General features: G+C 46.3%; 1 protein-coding gene across 2 annotated transcripts in view; it reads left to right on the top strand.

The window, feature by feature from the left end:
• The window catches only part of LOC148387962 (ephrin type-B receptor 3-like), a 37,867-nt gene that overhangs the window by 9,251 nt on the left and 9,392 nt on the right, over nt 1-19,224 (top strand). For both annotated transcript variants that reach the window (XM_088395591.1, XM_088395592.1), the window contains 11 exons: nt 2,082-2,146; nt 4,784-5,456; nt 8,730-8,885; nt 10,017-10,352; nt 11,334-11,458; nt 12,157-12,313; nt 12,463-12,571; nt 13,541-13,593; nt 14,952-15,074; nt 16,337-16,584; nt 18,626-18,841. In XM_088395591.1, coding sequence (XP_088251717.1) covers nt 2,082-2,146; nt 4,784-5,456; nt 8,730-8,885; nt 10,017-10,352; nt 11,334-11,458; nt 12,157-12,313; nt 12,463-12,571; nt 13,541-13,593; nt 14,952-15,074; nt 16,337-16,584; nt 18,626-18,841 — 2,261 coding nt within the window. The remainder of the gene's footprint in view (nt 1-2,081; nt 2,147-4,783; nt 5,457-8,729; nt 8,886-10,016; nt 10,353-11,333; nt 11,459-12,156; nt 12,314-12,462; nt 12,572-13,540; nt 13,594-14,951; nt 15,075-16,336; nt 16,585-18,625; nt 18,842-19,224) is intronic.

Genomic DNA, 19,224 nt, shown 5'->3' with positions numbered 1-19,224 from the left:
TTCCAGGGGAAGAGGCCGAATTTTCACTTGCGGTGGCCGACACGGGGAACCAGCCGAGGGGGACACTTTTAGGCAGTTGAGTTGTTGGCACTTAGAAAATATTCGCCGAACTTGGCCAGACTTCCAGGGGAAGAGGCCGAATTTTCACTTGTTCTGGCCGACATGGGGAACCAACCGAGAGGGACTCTTTATGGCGCAAGAGCCGTTGGCACTTAGAAAATTTGAACCGGGCGGCGTGCGCGAGTGCGCGGCCCGCTGGAAGTCGAATGAGGCTCCGGGATTTCATCCGCGGTGCTTAGTTATAAAGTGCCGATCCGCTCGTCCGGAGCTATTTTCGGCCACCCGGCGCGTGCGCACGGCCTCCCGGCTGTGCCGGGCGCCGTGCGCGAGCTCGCCGGCTGCTGGAAGTCGAATGAGGCTCCGCGATCTCCTCTGCGGTGCTTATAAACAGCCGATCCGCTCGGCCGGAGCTATTTCCGGCCACTGCGCATGCGCACGGCCTCCCGGAATTTGAACACATTTCGTCAATAAATTTAGCATATTTCTGATTGAATTTTGAAGTTTGATATAATGCAACAATTGAGCTCGACTTATACAAAGGATATATCATAAAATCGTAAATTTCCGTCGAATTTTAGGGGGTCGACTTATACACCGAGTCGACTTATACACCGGCAAATACGGTAATTGTCGTAAATACCGTATACCCCAAAGTGCGTTCCGAAATAGTTTAACACGATTTCAAACGACATACGTACGTACATGCTCATGTTCAGCAGCTAATATTCTCTCTATACACAGTTAACATCAATGTATCGCTATTGGGTCTGGATTGTTTCTCTGTTAATAGATGAAGTCAAATAGCAAACCGCAAACATGTATTCAAAAGAGGAGAGAGGCCATTATGGCTTTAATAATGAAGGTTAATCAGTGTAAACCAGGGGTCACCAACCTTTCTTAAACCGTGAGCTACTTCCTGGGTACTGATTAAGGCAAAGGGCTACCAGTTTGACACACACTTGTGAAATAGTCAATTTGCTCAATTTGGCTTTCACGATGTGTTGTTATTGCCGTTTCCAGTTCACATGCAAGTGTGATTTTAACAAGAATAGCAAAAATACAGTCAAACCTGGGTTTTTGACCACAATCTGTTCCAGAAGGCGGTTCGACAAGCCAATCGGTCGAATTCCGATTAGTTCGACAACCGGGACGTTCGAAAACCGATGTTTGACTGTAAAATCAATGGATGCAGCTCACTGACAAGTGCCGCTATTTGAGCTCATTTTCGAACAGTCCTGCGGGCGACTCATGCGGTCCTCACGGGCGACCTGGTGCCCGCCGCGGGCAACGTGTTGGTGACCCCTGATGTAAACAGGCAAGTCAGGGACACAACATGCCTTTGTTTTTTGAAGCACAACAGTATGGAACCACATCGGGAAGAGTGTGGCTTGTCTTATGTGCTCTACCAAGGCCATGCGAGTGCGTGTGCGAGTGCGTGTGCGCGTGTGTGTTTGCCAGCACCATCTCACTCTCCTTGGACAGCACTATCAACAACTTGTGAGCAAATGGTGCCCAGCAGGCAGGCAGGCAGGCAGGCAGGCAGGCAGGCAGCCACGCAGGCAGGCAGGCGGCGTGCCATTGAGTCTCTGGGAAGAAAGTGTAATTGTTTCAGTAATTATGCGCTAACAATAACATCACTTTGGGAGGCCTCTCGTCCATAGTGGGAATCGGGAGAGGTGTAATAAGCCCACTGGACCGGCTGAGAACTGATTGACATCTGGACAATAGTGCCTATTGATCTGTTGTTTATTCTTTGTGTCTACCTTCCTCTTCTCACCTCTGTGCAAAGTTGTAAATACAGTGGGGGAGTGGCATCAACTGAGAACTCTTTGATAAAACCTCAATTGAGAGGCTTCAGAAGTGAGGCAGGTTTTGTTCCTTCAATGCAACATTTTCAATCGTAAATATCTCAAATCCGACACATGAAGCTATCTACAGTATCTGCTTCATACATGTGTCTTTTTGTGAATTAATTGAAGTTGCTCATCATTCAATCTAATGGGTTTTTCCTGACTTTGCAGAAACTCTTATGGACAGTCGGTGGGCTACAACAGAGCTGGCCTGGACGACATTCCCAGAAAGTGGGGTGAGCATATATTTATTTGCCTGTATTTTGTGGCCCCACCCACTCGTTTTATTTCCTCCTTTAACAACATTTGCTCATTAATAGAGCCCCATGTGTCTTGAGCAGCAGCAGGGGTCTCAAACCGCAGTCCTCGGGGCCGCATTCCTCCATGTTTTGCAAGTTTCCCTCCCTCGTTAAACACGCCCGATTCAAAGGATCGGTTCATCCTCACGTTCTGCAGGAGCCTGACCATTGAATCAGGTGTGTTGAACGAGGGAGGGAAACTAGGAAAACATGGAGGGATGCGGCCCTCGAGGACTGCCGTTTGAGACCCCTGGCACACAGTTTTATTGCTTTGTTTTCACAGTATGCGTATGCGTTTCTGGGATAGTAAAAACGCAAAACAGAGTGACATTGAGGGGTGGGGGGGGGCTATTGAAGAAAAAGAAGTGAAAAGCTCGATGAGCCACACGCAATCTGTGCATCGTATTCTCTCAACAAACCAATGTGCAAACATGCAGATAAACTAGAGCAAATCCCCAGTGTGTAAAAACTGTCCGAATTTTGTTTTTCCAAAGATCCCCCTGTGGTCCTAATGTACTTTAAACTACATTACAGTGAGTACCTTTAAATGGTATAGGAATGAAAAATGTTGAAGATTATTTACAATAGTTTAGGACTAAATACTAAAATTAGAACTGTGTGATTGTTTTTCTTTAATGAATGAATTATTGTTGACTCAAAAAAAAAAAAAAAAAAATTCAAAATCAACACCCTGCCCAATGCAACCTTCAAAATACTCTATGCTGCTATTTCATCAAATCTTTCCCGTTTACGGTATGGTCATCCTTCAACAAAGGCAGTATTATTTGAAACACACAATAATAAAATAATCATGATTAAAACAAATAGAAAAATGTCTCATGTGAAGAAAACGAATATTGTGTTGTGGCATTAAGTACGTCACAAGTGGCCATGCATGTTTCAACGTAGTCACTTTTAAGTGACCTTCCTTCCAAATGTATGCCCGTAAATCCAATTTGAAATGATCATTTATTGGCAATTATTTTGTGCTGCCCCACCCAAGCTAGAGCCAGTTGAAATAGCACTGCTCCAAACAAGGCAAAGCGCAAACATGGAAATCAGCCAAAGCACAGTTTTGAAGAGTGCCTGCTAATTGAAACCCGAGAAAGTTGTTGTGTTGATACGCCCTGTATGAGTCGTGGGAAAATGAAGCCACGTGAATTTGACCCAAGGGCTAACAGCCTGACAGACCTCCCCCCCACTCCTGGCCAGTGTCATTTGTCTTCGCTACGTGAGCGCAAAGTCAGTCAATAGAAAAGCTGGGTTTCCATGGAAACCATCTCCGGCAGCACCGGCTCCTCTCCTTTTTTGGCGGAAAAAGGCCAGAGTTTGAGCGCATCCCTGTATCTGTAAAGTCGTGCGTACGTCAGCAGCAGCAACGTCCGCTCGGCCTCCAAGGCCGTCCGTCCGTCCGTCCGTCCGTTGAGGGAGCAGCAATTATCATATTTGTCAGGTAGTGCATCAATGTGGCTGTTGATTTATGACGCCTAATGCTGACTTCTGGGCTCATGGCGTCGAAATAAATTGCACGGCGGTTCAAAGACGTGAGATGACTTACGCAGGATGTTCTCGCTGTGGAAATAATCAACTTCTGCGAGCTCATTTGTTCTGGAAATTAAGCATTTAGTCCAACAGGGAATTGGGGGAGAACATCCAAATAAATAAATAATAGATGGACTGCCACAAGGTGCTTGCTTAATGGACTATACATTTATTGACTAACTGGGCCATTAATCAGACTCTAATGTCGGTTACCATGCATTCATATGCTGAAGAGCAACATATGCACGAAGCTATTCATCTACTTGAGATGATATTGACAGTCTGAATCAGAAAGCGATAAACACATAGAAATACTTTAGCTGCGCAGATGATTCTGTAATATGAGTATGGAAGTGTACACACAGTATATTCCAAATATACAGTGTCGTTTATTTTAAACTGCCCCCGTGATTGAATATCTGTAGGGCGTCAACACCATTTCTTTTCGAAGCAAATGAACAGAAAAATTGAAAAAGAAAGAAAGACGTTTTTACTTGTGAAGGGACTTTGTGGACACACTGCGTAATACGCAAATGCTCCAACAAGAGTAGACACCAAATTTGCATGATAAATGCAAAACAACCTTGTTTTTACAATTAATGATCTGCCCCAGACATGTTTGTCAAATAGCCTTCATGCGTGGAAATGTCTTTTAATGAGAAAATGTGTTTTCTATGAATAGCCTGCATGTAATGAATGGAATTTGCAGACTGATTCTTGCAATTCACATCTTTCCCGGCTGCCAATTATTCCTCACAGTCCGTACCCGACATCATGTGGGATGTGCCTTTTTTATATCAGATGTCATTTCTCACTTTTGAATGCACTCCTGCTTCACTGCTTTGTATTTGCCGCGTCTATGTTTAAGACGACTCGGTATTAATTAAAACGTAGCAGATAAGGGCCTATCTGCTGTCGCCAAATGAGAAATAGACCCGTCGTCCAATTAAGAAAAAAAAAGCGTGTCATCATCGAACGTCTCCCTGCCTTCCTTTGTCACAGTATATGTGTTTTTTTTTTGCAATCCCACAGTGGGAGGAAGTGAGCGGCTATGATGACTCCATGAGCCCCATCAGAACCTACCAGGTGTGTAATGTCCGACAGCCCAACCAGAACAATTGGCTCAGGACGGACTATATCCCCCGCAGGGGTGTGCTCCGCGTCTACGTGGAGCTCAAATTCTCCGTGCGCGACTGTGCCAGCATCCCCAACATCCCCGGCTCCTGCAAGGAGACCTTTAATCTGTTTTACTACGAATCGGACGGCGACACGGCCACGGACAGTAGCCCCCTGTGGAGGGAGAACCCTTATGTCAAAGTGGACACCATTGCCCCCGACGAGAGTTTCTCTCTCCTGGAAGCCGGCAGGATCAACACTAAAGTGCGCAGCTTTGGCCCCCTGTCCAAGTCAGGCTTCTTCTTGGCCTTCCAGGACCTGGGAGCCTGCATGTCGTTGATCTCGGTCCGGGTGTTCTTCAAAAAGTGCTCCACCACCATTGCTAATTTTGCCGTCTTCCCTGAGACCGCCACGGGGGCGGAAGCCACTTCCTTAGTCATCGCGCCGGGGGCTTGTGTGACAAACGCCATGGAGATGTCTGTCCCGCTGAAGCTCTACTGCAACGGTGACGGAGAGTGGATGGTGCCGGTGGGCGCGTGCACCTGCGTTGCTGGTTATGAACCCTCCGCAGATCGCACCCAGTGCCAAGGTATGTAAGGACTTGTGTTTGACCTGCTTTGACATTAGGCAGCAGTCAAAATACCATCAAGATCAAGAGTTTGGATTTACTTTCCTACGTTGCCGGTGTAGATAGAATAAAAAAAAAAAAGATATTTTCGTTGTAGTAAGTGAAATTGGATCATTTCCCACCGTGGCACATTAGTTGGGAATTAGTCTAAATGAATGGGAGAGTTTCAATTGCTTCAAGACATGATTAACCAAAAAGTAATTACACAAAATCCACTGACTTCTTCATGATCGACTCGTCGATGATCATGCGCCTCCTTAGTATCTCATGTGACATTTCAACCATTATTGAACCAAAGCTATTTCATATTTCACCCCGGTTTTTGCCCTCTCGGCACGTACGTATTGTGTGGCTCCTGAATGGAGGTGAAGGAGGGTGGAGGAGAGCAGGAATTAATGAGATGTTGCCGAAAGGAGCGGCGTACAAATACAGTAAGAGGGAAGTGAAGCCAAAGATAGGAGAGCCAATAGAGGGGAAATACAGATAGCGGCAAATAAACAAGACCTTTCGAGTCCATAGACGAGCAGAAGAGGAAATGTGCGAATTGCCAAACACGGGAAGAGAGCCAAGAGTGAACAAATGAAAAATGGAGGGTGGCGGGCAAGGAGGATCGGGGTAAATGCTGTGGGATAGACGAGCATTACCGTCTGTCTCACCTGGGCTGAAGAATGGTGTGGAACACGCGGCGGAGATATTGGTCGTGGACATTTGGCGGCTCAAGGTTAAAAGCTTGCCGCCGCCGCCGCTGCCTGATGAAAAGCTCTCCAGGGCCTCAGCCTGGCTTTGCGATGAGGAAGTGTCATTTCCTCCGCGGCCTCCTGTTAGTTCATCTACAGGCGGTCGTGCTCATTAACACCATTCGGAGCAACATGAGCCAACTTGGCCGCCGCGCCAACATGAATCACTCAGACGTTTGACTTGTTGCCTCAGTGCAGGTGATGTTCTCGACGTCAGAAATGTCAGTATCAAAAAACGTTGAATCATCGTAGCTCTGGAGAAGTTAACGGATTGAAGCAACAACTTCTCAAAAGAGGCCACGAGAAATGAAAACAAATAACCGAGAAACAGAAATCGGCCTGAAATGTTGCCCTGTCATCATTTAGGGTTTAGCTTTTTTCTTTTTTTTTTTATTGCGTCATTTTTCAGGTACACTGAACGTCTGCGAGGATAACTTCTAAAAGTGCCATTGTTGAGAATTAGCCTGCAACTTGAGTTCAAACTGAAAAAGCACTTGAGCCGACCAGTTAATCATTCACTCCCTCACCGGTGGGGTTTTATGAGCCCTCATGCTGACATGACAGATGTTTGCCACTTTTACGCCCGCGCTTTGGAATGTGCCAAATGGGGCCGGAGACAGTCGTACGTCCGCATCTTTTACCACTAATCCCATTTATCAGAATCCTTCTTTAGTCTCTGCTTAATATGATTTACATTTCAATTTTAGCTAGATTTAACATCAAGAATAATCCAGTGGATCTTTTCACCATGATGTCACACGTACTTCCGGATGGCAAAAGACTCTGACGGAATCATGAGTAAACAAGAGACAAAGAGATTTTTTTTTAATTGCAAACTTGCCATTTCACATCAGTCACTTTTCACCATTTTTTTTTTTTTATCTTTACCAATTGTTAACAAACACTATCTATTTTTCCGATTAACTCTTCCTAGCTAATCTGTGTCTTGTTGACATTCCTTCAAAGCCAGAGTTGATTTATTGGCTAATTATGAGAGAGCTCTGTATGCATTTGGAGGCTTGATGGTATCCTGAAGGCTGCCTGCTGATGGATAGGTTTAGGGTGTATCTGTCCCCTGGAAGGCATTCTGCAACTCTGTTTGTGTGGAAACAGCAATCTCCTGTCAGCGCTCCATCGTCATCTTTATGCCATGTTTCCACCTCTTCGGCATGAAACGACACTGTCATCCAAGCTTCCAGAGATGAATGTCACCTGGAAAAAGAGGGAGACCAGATGCAAATATAAAGATAATGGTTTCTTAAATGTGGTGCATTTCTCACTCGGGTACTGACGTCTCCATAAATAGTGAGCTTCATCAGTGCACTTTTTTTTGTTTGTGGACAGGCGTGGTGGCCACTTGTCTTACTGTGACACCACTCCTTTTTCTTGTTTGCTTTATATCTTCCGGAAGCGGCAAAAGCACTTAAGCGCCAACCAATGCTAAGATTTAATTGAAAGAAAAACAAACAAAAAATAAATCCATCCACGCCCTTCCAGGTCTCACCGTCATTGCCCACATGAGCATTGAAGTCACCCGGTAGAACAATGGAGTCCCCAGAAGGAGCGCTCTCCAGCACTTCCTCCAGGGACTCCAAGAAGGGTGGGTACTCTGAGCTGCCGTTTGGTGCATAGACACAAACAACAGTCAGGACCCGTCCCCCCACCCGAAGGCGGAGGGAGGCTACCCTCTCGTTCACCGGGGCGAACGCCAATGTGCAGGCGCCAGGCCGGGGGGCAATAAGCATGCCCACACCTGCTCGACGCCTCTCACCGTGGGCAACTCCAGAGTGGAAGAGAGTCCAGCCCTTGTCGAGAGGGCTAGTACCGGAACCCAAACTGTGCGTGGAGGCAAGTCCGACTATGTCTAGTCGGAACTTTTCTGCCTCGCACACCGGCTTGGGCTCCTTTCCAGCCAGAGAGGTGACATTCCATGTCCCAAGAGCCAGCTTCTGCAGCCGGCCGGGGATCGGACCGCCAAGGCCTTTGGCCGCCGCCCAGCTCACGTTGCAACCGACCCCTTTGGCCCCTCCCACAGGTGGTGAGCCCATGGAAAGGGGGACCCACGTTTCCTTTTCGGGCTGTGCCCGGCCGGGCCCTATGGGCGAAGGCCCGGCCACCGGACGCTCGCCTTCGAGCCCCGCCTCCAGGCCTGGCTCCAGAGGGGGGCCCCGGCGACCGGCGTCCAGGCGAGGGAAAACGAAATCCATTTATGTTATTCGTCATAAGGGGCTTGTGCGAGCCATGCTTTGTCTGGCCCCTCACCTAGGACCCTTTTGCCATGGGTGACCCTACCAGGGGCATTAAGCCCCAGACAACATGGCTCCTCGGATCATTGGAACATGCAAACCCTTCCACCACGGTAAGGTGACGACTCACGGAGGGGAAAAATCATCATCCATCTAAATAAATCAAATCAATCTACATCAGTACCTTGACAAAATATTTGTACACGGTTACTTCCAATCCCAACACAGATTTCTTCTCTTCTCTCTTCCAGCCTGCATCCCCGGGACTTTCAAATCCAAATTTGGCGACGGTTCCTGTGTGGCCTGCCCGTCCAACAGTCGCACCGGAGCCCGAGGGGCCAGCGTTTGTCCCTGCCAAAGTGGCTTTTACCGCTCTGATAGCGACTCGCCCGACACGGTCTGCACAAGTGAGTCGTCCGTCCTGCAACGCAAATGCTCAAATAAATCTCGCCTGGGCTTTATGGCGTTTAACAAGAACAGAGCAATGCTCAAAATCATTTCATTCATATTTTTTTCAGCACATTACAGCAGTCCTCAACCTTTCTTTGCGCCACAGACAGGTTTCACATAAACATAGAATTCCACAGACAGTGAGAATTTCGCAAAAATGTCAATCTATGGTTGTCAACAGCAGTTAATACTGCTGCATTCAAATACAACCTGATATACGCAGTTGCCATCCGACAATCAGTAAACAAGTGTTTGCTATGACAGTAGCAAAGTGCTGGCTTGCTGAGACTAATATGATCGGATAGAGTCCATATCAGTTGTGGATGGACAAAGCTCTTAGCCCAGCCTCGGTCCTGATGGAGAGTGACATGAGCTGCCTCGACTGTGTCAAATCATTCCTGGGGGGGCCTTCCACACGTTCAATGACACACACGGCCTCCGCAGATCGCTGTCGCGGGAACAGTGTGCACTCTGACGCTGACCAGAGCACGCGCGCGCACACACAGGCAGGCAGGAACTCAAGGAGCACCACCAACTAAACGTACAAACACACAGGCAGGCTTGACACTTGTGTCCGAGCTTGCGTGCCAGCCTGTTCTTTGGGTGGTGTTGCACAAGTTGGATGGAACCCGTCGGCAGCTTGGGCTCAGCGTGCGTTTTAGTCGTCGGGCATCCAGTTGGAAGAGGCTCCACTCTCAACTGTCCCTTTCTAATTAGAAAGGACAGGGCGAGGGGGATCGTACGTGGTTGAGGGCAAAGTTAGCGGCTGGCCGGTTTGGACGAGGGTTCTCGCCGAAACGATGGCTGTCTTCCCTGTGTTCAAATGATATATTGAAACCCTTGGAAATGATTTCTAAACTTTTCCTGACTGATATTTTTGAACAATGAGATCCCTCTGATGCTGTGAAACCCCCGTGCTGACTATATAACTTGTGCTGTAAGAAAAGACTCCAAAAATGTCAGGAAAAGCCCGACATCATCATAATTATGATGACGATGATGATTTTTATTACTATTACTATTGTTATGATTATATTCTATTTCTACTATATTAGGAATGATTGACTTCCGTTTTGAACACCTTGCAGCTATCCCATCAGCCCCTTGCAATGTAATCTCCAGCGTAAATGAGACCTCACTTTCCCTGGAATGGGAGGAACCTGAAGACACGGGTGGGAGGAGTGACCTCGTGTATAACGTGGTGTGTAAGAAATGCCTGCGAGACCGCAGCCCGTGCACGCGCTGCGACGACAACGTGGACATCTCCCCAAGAAGGCTTGGGTTGAGGCAGAGGAAGGTGGTGGTGAGGAACCTGCAGGCTCACACCCGCTACAGCTTCGAGGTGCAGGCGGTTAACGGTGTCTCCGGGAAGAACCCCGCCTCCCCCCGTTACTCCACAGTCAACATCACCACCAACCAGGCTGGTTAGTAGACTCGTCAATGATGCGACATGTGTGTTCACAAACCAAGTGAATCCATAGTCCTGCCCCAATCAATATCACTTACAAGCACAATGAAAGAGACTTTTAATCGGATCTCACGCTTAGTCAATGTCAACGATTGTCTTAATGAGCGACTTTGCAACACACGCCTCAACTTTAGTCAATTGGCAGTTGCGGAATTTGAGACTCCACTTGCTTTATTGAAGCACATGAGATTTCTTTATAACTTGAATCAGTTGACAGTTGCAGGACTTGGGACTCCACTTGCTTTATTAAGGGACATGTGATTTCCGTACAACTTTCACATACGGATCATCACTCGCAACTGTCCCTGTGACCCAACCTTGGATAAACATGAAAATACCGGACGGGTGTGCGGATGGATGACTAGACGGGCGACTGACCATATTTGGAAATATGAGATTTGACGACAGCAACGATATGTGACTTACTAGCAAGCGTAAACACTGATGACATGGATTACATTTAAAGAAGCACTCGTGTAAACCAATGTGACCTTCATACATATGTCTTGGCCAAGCAAAGTTTTCAGCACCTTTCACGCACTGTAATCACTTAAGTCAACCCACACTTAATCCACTTTACTGCGGTTAATGGAACGTAAACAATGGCTGTGAGAGGAGTCACTTCCAGGATTCACCAATCCATGCAGGAAATGTGAAACATGCACCATTTCTTCAACCATTCCATCTGGACTGTTGAGCCGATTAAATCTATACTTTGATTTAATTTGGAAGATCTTACTGGAAGCTTTGCTTTGAAGGCAGGTGAGCAATAGCCACATTTTGGTCCTTGACTGGCAGACACGTTCGGAAGGGTCAAAGCATCTTAAGATGAACTAAACCAAGAAGCAAACAAATAAAACAAAACCACACAGACACAGACAGAAGAGTTTTGTATGAGCCTTTTTTTTTTTTTTTTTCTTTCCCCCTCTTCCTCCAGCCCCCTCCGCAGTTCCAACAGTCCATCTGATGCGTTCCACCGCAGACACCCTGAGTCTATCATGGCTGCCCCCGGAGAAACCTAATGGGGTCATTCTGGACTACGAGATTAAATACCATGAAAGGGTGAGTTGGAGTTTTCATCCTTTCCATATGCTGGGAAATACAATATTAAAGTGGTGCGTACGAGGGAGTCATTTCTATTGATGGAGGGCCTCAGCAGCTCTTGCAATGTTGAATCGTTGCTATTGATCAAATTCCCGGCAAGAGCCCGTAAGGTTTAATGTGTTTCTTTTATGACCTCCGACAGTCCAACGACCTTCATATTGCAGAAAGATGCTCGGTGGGAGTGTACGCTTACATGATGATGACTGTTTAGGAAGCAGAGAGTTTTATTTTCACATTAGTCATACTTTAAATTGCCGCTGTAAATGTTCCAGTCCTGTCCTAAAGTAATTCCAATATTCCGAAGTCAAATGAAAGAGCTGGTCTCATTCATTCAGGGGTCAGCGACACGGTGCCCGCGGCGGGCACCAGGTCGCCCGTCAGGACCGCATGAGTCGCCCGCAGGAGTGTTCTAAAATGAGCTCGATTTTCTCTTCCCATTATTTGTAACGGGAAAATATGATTGGTCGTTGGACCGATTCGCTTCTCGAACCGCCTTGCGGAACGGACGGTGGTCGGAAACCGAGGCTCCGTCGTCTAACCTTTGATCAATTCAGCCGCCGGGTCCTGCTTGCACACGGCAGAAGTGAGAAAAATGTCGTTATTTGTGAGGATGCAAAGCCATCTGTAAATCCTGATACGCTGTCAACGTCTTCCAGGGCCAGGCTATGTCACACACAGTAACATCCCAGCACAGCTCAGCCAAGGTGGAGGGGCTCCGAGCTGCCACGCCCTATGTGGTGCAGGTCAGAGCTCGCACGGTGGCAGGATATGGTCGCTACAGCAACCCCATGGACATCAGCACCAGCCTGCACAGTAAGACCTCTGTTTATCGCCGGGCTGATCTGTTGCTATGCTTTACAGTTTGAATTTCTTCTGCTATCCAGGTGGTACACGACACTCTCATTCCTCCAGCCACGCTTTGCCAGGTACTCATTTGTGCCTTTTTGTGTGATTCGGTCCAGGTGATCCGCAGAAGTCTGTGCAGGACCAGCTGACTCTCATCATAGGCTCCGCCTTTGCAGGGTTGGTGGTCATTGTTGCCATGGTGGTAATTGCTGTTGTCTGCCTCAAGTAAGTGCACGGCAGCTCTGACAACGTGGGCTAACGCTTCATTGGCTAATTCGAGTCGGAACAAAGGGGCTGATTCAATGTTTACGTGCCTTCAGAGGTGGAAAGAATACACAAGTTGAAGTACTGATACGAATGTCAAAAATGTCCCGGGGATGGGGGGGTGCTGTTTAAAACGCTTAGGAAGATGGGAACTGTACTCAACGTGCAGTGTAAACACGCCGACGACGTTTGCCACGGTTGCTACGTTCCTAGTATGACCATGCGCAACGCGAGTGATACACCGGCCAATCAAAACGACTCCTTTCATTCTCAAGCCCGTGCTCTGCTCGCATACTGTTGTCTCAACATTTGCTCCATGAAGTGTGCGCTTGGAGAGCGCCAAAATATAATATGAAAATCAGCTGCGTCGCTGCCCTTGAACATAGGGCAAGATTGGTTTTTTCCAACGCGCAATCATGTCTGCATCCTCTCGGCTGGCTGTGGCCTGGCATCTCCTACGTTTCTCTTGTTGTATTTTGGTATGCTTCCAATTCCTTCTTTTTAACTCGTGAACCAGAGATGGATATTCCACCGTAGTTTCAGCAAAGCAGCAAATATGTGTGTGTGTGTGTGGGGGGCGTTCTTCAGGAAACTCTCCATTTCCATGCTTATTTACGTCTTTTCTGCAGATGTTTAAAAGGTAGCAAGCCCACTTTCACAAAGAATTTTGATGTATAGACAACTGTTTTTAAATGCAGGGGCTGAAGATGGATAGAAAATAAATCCCCAAGTACCGATACCTAAAATACCTTCTCGACCGCGACTTCCATGCAGCGCATGCTTTCATAAAGTGAGTGTACTTCACTTTCAAAATGAAGCCAATCTTGCAGCAAATAAACAAAGTTGTTCAGGGGATTCATCTGATGGCGGAAATACGTTGACCTGGAAAAAGTCAAGACTGATGAATGTTAATGTGACTTTTGTTCATAGGAAGCAGCGCAGTGGCTCTGAGCTCGAGTACACCGAGAAACTACAGCAATACAGTAAGCCGGCTTTATTGTTCATGCCTGTTCCGTTAAGCACCTGATTCAATAAAGTCACCTGGCCCAGGGAGGAAATAAGTTTTGCCTTTGCACAATCCCCCCTCTTCAATCAGGACAATGTTTTGCTCTGTTTATTTTTTTTCCCTTCCTACGTGAATTAACCGAGTTAAATACGCTGTTCGTGTGCCGTTAAAACATTTGCACAAAGACAACAAATTGTGACGCTGACATGACCACAGCACAACTCGTTTCTTTTTTTTTCACTGATCGTGGGCTAATGTTTGTCATAGTACAACTTTGAGGTGCTTTCAGGTCAAAATGTCATACTGTTGCATTGAATGAATGCAAATGTGGACGTTCCAAATTTTTTGCCATGTGAATCTGTTGACCAATTAGCAAAATATGGAAACTAACAAAGTGGGAACCTTTCAAAGAGGTTCTGTGCGAGTTGAACATTTTGACTTTGGAATGGTATGAACTGGTGGAAAAATCTGGTTGTTTTTCCATCCATCCATCCATCCATCCGTCTTCTTCCGCTTATCCGGGGTCGGGTCGCGGGGGCAGCAGCTTTAGGAGGGACTCCCAGACTTCCCTCTCCCCAGCCACTTCATCCAGCTCATCCCGGGGGATCCCAAGGCGTTCCCAGGCCAGCTGAGCGACATAGTCTCTCCAGCGCGTCCTGGGTCGTCCCGGGGGTCTCATACCTCTGTCAGTTCTTCCTGACAGGGGATTCTACCAGACGTTCCCAGCAGACCCTCACAGAGCGTTTGGGTCTGCCAGGTCGGACCGGCATCTTCCCCTACCATCGGAGCCAACCCGCCACCAGGTGGTGATCAGTTGACAGCTCCGCCCCTCTCTTTGCCGGAGTGTCCGGAGGGTTGTTTTTGTAGGACAAAAAAAGTGGGGAGATTAATTATAACAAATGGCAATTTAATCAAATGGAAAGTGTCAATGTCGGAGGTCTAATCGTTTTATTATGATTCATTTGTTACGGCTGTACACTGCGGCATTCGTCATCAGAGCTTCTGGTGTTGCTCGATAAGAGCAAGAAATACTCAAACAACGATGATGAACGTATTGCTACATGAATACCTCTCTCACAGTGTCATTCCAAGCTGTATTGGAATTTCAATTTCCGCATTGGATCTTAATGGTATAGTCTACCGTTTGTATGTCAAGTGCGTATCGGGCCCTGTTCAGCATATTCATTCTAAAATGTTTTTTGGCCATAAAATAGAAGGAGGCTGGCTATCTGTCAGAATTTTATAAAAAGCAGGAAAAAAAAAACAAAAAAAAATTTACAAGACATGTATTCTCGTTTCAATGTTTCAATGTTCTCTCATCTCTATCTATCTCAGTTTCTCCAGGGGTAAAAGTGTATATTGACCCTTTCACCTACGAGGACCCCAATGACGCTATTCACGAGTTTGCCAAGGAAATCGACATCTCGTGCATAAAGATTGAAGAAGTCATCGGTGCAGGTGAATCGCTCCGCCGCTTTTGTCCGAAAGCCACGGCTCGACGAGTACGCTCATTCATGATTTATCCGAACAGGAGTACGCCATCAAGCCCTCACGTTTGTCATGGGGCTTGAGGGCAGAGAAATGGCTTGAGATTCAGAGCATGCATGTGTGCGATATCTGGGTGGAAAGGGACGGATTGAGGTGAAAACCTTTCCCTCCCTCTCAATCTGTTTTGGGTTTTCTCCTTAGACAATGATCCCTTCCTATTCTTGACCTCTTCTTCTTCTTCTTCTTCTGTCTGTCTGTTTTCCTTGTGAATGTTTGGAATCAGGCAGCACATGCACAACACCCAAGTTCCTCACCCGTCCACGTTGTTCCTACACTACTCCCAGACTGCACACTCGCTCACAGCCACTCAGCCCTTCGCTTCCTGGCATCTTTACCCTTTGATCTGCCCGGTTGCCTTTAGTGGCCTTTTACCCAGTATCCAGTTGAAATTGCACAAAAAAGATGACAACATACAACTTGGCCATTTTGATCATCTGGAGCCATTTAAAGTTGGGATGTATCCAATAACATGACAAAAAGAGAAAAAAAACAATCAACTTGAATTCAACGTCGGTGACTTTTTGACGAGACGTTCGCCTAAATTCATCCGACTTCCAACACATCGGCATTTCTCTTCCTGATAATTGACGAGACACCCCTCCTAAATTCACCACCTCTACGTATTCTTTGTTTGACGCAAAAGCTGTGCTAATTTCCAACCCAAAGCAATGCAACGTTGCCATTTCTAGGCACGCGTTAGTCATTACAGCGCTTTACAAAGTTGAATTTCTCGGAAAATTTGGGCGAGACCTTCTTTGATGCCCAATGCCATTGAGAAAATGTACTCGAGAGTAAGTTTGGATTCCAGCTGACGTCCGTCCACATCAGTGAATGAGCTAATTCATTTGTGCTTGCGTATTTTGCTCGTCAAAATTGGATGTCATTTAATAAGTTTTGCTCCGACCGACCAGGCAGAGGACACATTTGAAATCTGACTGGCCCATCCATCGCTGCTATTTTTTACCCCCAACACACACAATTTGGCACTGACCTCATTCCGATGAAAGCAGTTTCCCTTTTGCCATCGTAGTGTACACTCTCCAGCTTGCCCTCCTTTTCTCTCCTCGACTCACTTGACCCTTCCTTTTCCCTCATCACCCTCACCTCACCTCACCTCACCTCACCTCCCTCCCCCACACCCTTGTTTGGCCACACCCCTTGTATCACCTCAGGCGAGTTCGGCGAGGTGTGTCGCGGGCGACTAAAGCAGGCCGGCCGCAGGGAAATGGTGGTGGCCATCAAGACCCTGAAAGCGGGCTACACAGAGCGCCAGAGGCGGGACTTCCTGGCCGAGGCGTCCATCATGGGCCAGTTCGACCATCCCAACGTCATCCGGCTGGAGGGCGTGCTGACGCGGAGCTGTCCGGTCCTGATTATCACGGAATTCATGGAGAATGGCGCGCTTGACTCCTTTCTGCGGGTAAGCCTGGAAACAAGTAACTCGCCATGTGAGTTGTAGTGTGCGTGTGCGTGCGCGCGTGTTTTCTTGAACGATATGGGAGCGAAATGTGATTTGACCTGTTGAGGAACACGCTCTCAAAATATGCCTGCCAGAACGGCACATAGACAGTGGCAGGCAGGCAGGCAGGCGCTCACAACACCCCCGGGTTATCGGCATGTTTTCCGCTCCATAAAACAGCCCGAGGTGTCGACTTGCTGAGTGATCGAGATTAAATGCGCAATCTAACGTTTGTAGACGCGCGCAGTCTCTCGGCTTGACGCTCCAAACTGATGCTGACACTCTTTTTCAACGCGTAAACTCCAGGTGGGAAGAAAGTGTTGCGTTTGAATGTGTGCCGAACAAAGACAGGGTGGGGAATGAGGCGTCGTACAGTACGTTTACAACTGTGCGGGGGGGGGGAGGGCTATTACGTTTCGTTTACATCTGACAAAAACACATGGTTGCTCTGAAAGAAGATTGTTAGGCAAATCTTTTTTTTTTTAATGTTTTTGGTGAATCAATGATCTGACCTTCAGTGACCGTTTTTCTGGTTACATAGTATATCCACTAATCATGTGTCACACACGATCTGGGGGGATTATAATCATAATAATGATAATATGAGATACAATCATATTAATAATGATGGTATGCAAAAAGGCATATATAGAAAAGAACCAAATAATAATAATCGAAACAAATAATTATAAACAAATCCCATCCAAATCATTGGAGTATCCTATAAAAATATGTTTCAAATTGTTTTGGTTTTAACGCCCTCACCTTTTATTAGAAGTCAAATTTGTTCCACGATTTCTTTTGCTATGTAAGGACTGCTTATCCAACATCCTGCACTTCTAGAATTGAATAAGATATAAGTTGTGCAAGAGGAGACTGTCAACATCAGTTTACGACTTTGAAATCCACCAGACATTTATTGCAGCCACAAGCCCCTCCATCAATTGGCGAGCTGTATGATTAATCAGCCGCAGCGCCTGAAATGGCATGTCAACATAATAGCAAATGCACTTTTAAGTGTTGCTGTGGTCATTACTCATTATAATCACTGATAGAAAGAATCCAATGAATGTTTTTCAGGATCTGAACAAAATGGCATTTTTCCTCTCGCTTCTGTTTCAAATGCATTCATGTTCCCAAAATGCCTCTGGAGAAGTAAACATAATTGTCTTCATTCGATAGAAATGGTGCTGTTTATAGAGAAATGAATGTCCACTCAGAGTCTGCTCCTCCCTAAGGCCATTGTTTCCAGCGAGTTGTCCTACGCCATAAAACAATGACACAAACAAAACGACGAAGCGTGCGTGTCGTCCCCTGGTCACACGAACGAGGATTCGAAAAGACGAGAAACAAACGCAATTTCAATGTATTCTCTGATTTCAAAACGTTCAAACCAGCACTGTTGCATTGGACTTGGATGAAATGCTCGACGAATGGAAATGTTCTGTTTCAGCCTTGAAGAATGCAATTTTTACCTCAATTGTGTCTTGACGTTTTTTGTTATTAATTCGACGTCCATTTTCAAACATGGCACTCCAATGAGTGATGAATATTGAGTCCCATTTGGGTTCAAACGAAATGAATAGAGTTTTGTGTCAGGCTTCTCCAGCGGAAAGAGAAGAAAATGGAAACGCTGTACCGTATTGAGGTCGAAATTTGCTAAGTGATAAAAAGTCCTTTTAACCAACCAAAAACAGCTGCCAATGATGAACAATATAGCAAGAGAACACAATCGTTAATGGCAGAGTGCAATATTCACCTCTGTTTTCTTGTTTTTGTCTAATTGGAGATCTGACTGGGCAGAATGCACATAAAAGGTCAGCTGTCAGTAACTGTCAGGCAGCTGTTGTGGTGACGTGCCTTCAGTGACTGACTGACTGACTGACTGACTGATTGCTGGCCTCATATACTATTTTCTTTTCGTGACATATCCTTTGGCCACGTTTCTCTTTGTTTTGCTTGCCTCTCTAATCAAGCACCATCCACGCTTTTGTGCCCTCAGCTGAACGACGGCCGCTTCACAGTCACTCAGCTGGTGGGGATGCTGCGTGGCATCGCTTCGGGAATGAAGTACCTGTCGGACATGAACTACGTCCACAGAGACCTCGCCGCCCGCAATATCCTGGTCAACAGCAACTTGGTGTGCAAGGTCTCAGACTTTGGTTTGTCTCGCTTCCTGGATGACACTTCGGCTGACCCCACTTATACAAGCTCGCTGGTGAGTATTTTGTCTATTACTTTCAAATGCTAAGAAATTTTCCCCATATGATAGTGAAAGAAGAAATATATTGCTTAATGAGAAACAAAAGGTCAATTCATTCGTTTAACAAGGCCATCAAATCTGTCATTTGGGAAATTAAGATAGTGGTCAAAACCAAGGGCGGGAAAAAAAAGAAATTTATGGCCAATTTATTTATATAGAGATGCTAGAAGTGAAAATTACTTGTGAAATTTAAATATTTCCTGTAAAAAAAATGTGCCGAATATAGTATGAGATTTATTCTTCTCTCTGTTCTTTTTTGTTTGAAATTTGTGGATTTTATGTCAACTTCTTTTTTAAAACACAAAGAAAAACTAACTTCCCATGGGCTCACTACCTGT

This window comes from Syngnathus floridae, chromosome 14 (genome assembly GCF_059516105.1).
Source record: "Syngnathus floridae isolate MCC-2025c chromosome 14, RoL_Sflo_1.0, whole genome shotgun sequence".
In the NCBI taxonomy this organism is placed as follows: Eukaryota; Metazoa; Chordata; class Actinopteri; order Syngnathiformes; family Syngnathidae; genus Syngnathus; species Syngnathus floridae.
The sequence above is the reverse complement of the archived record's forward strand: the minus strand, read 5'-3'. Positions and strand labels throughout refer to the sequence as shown.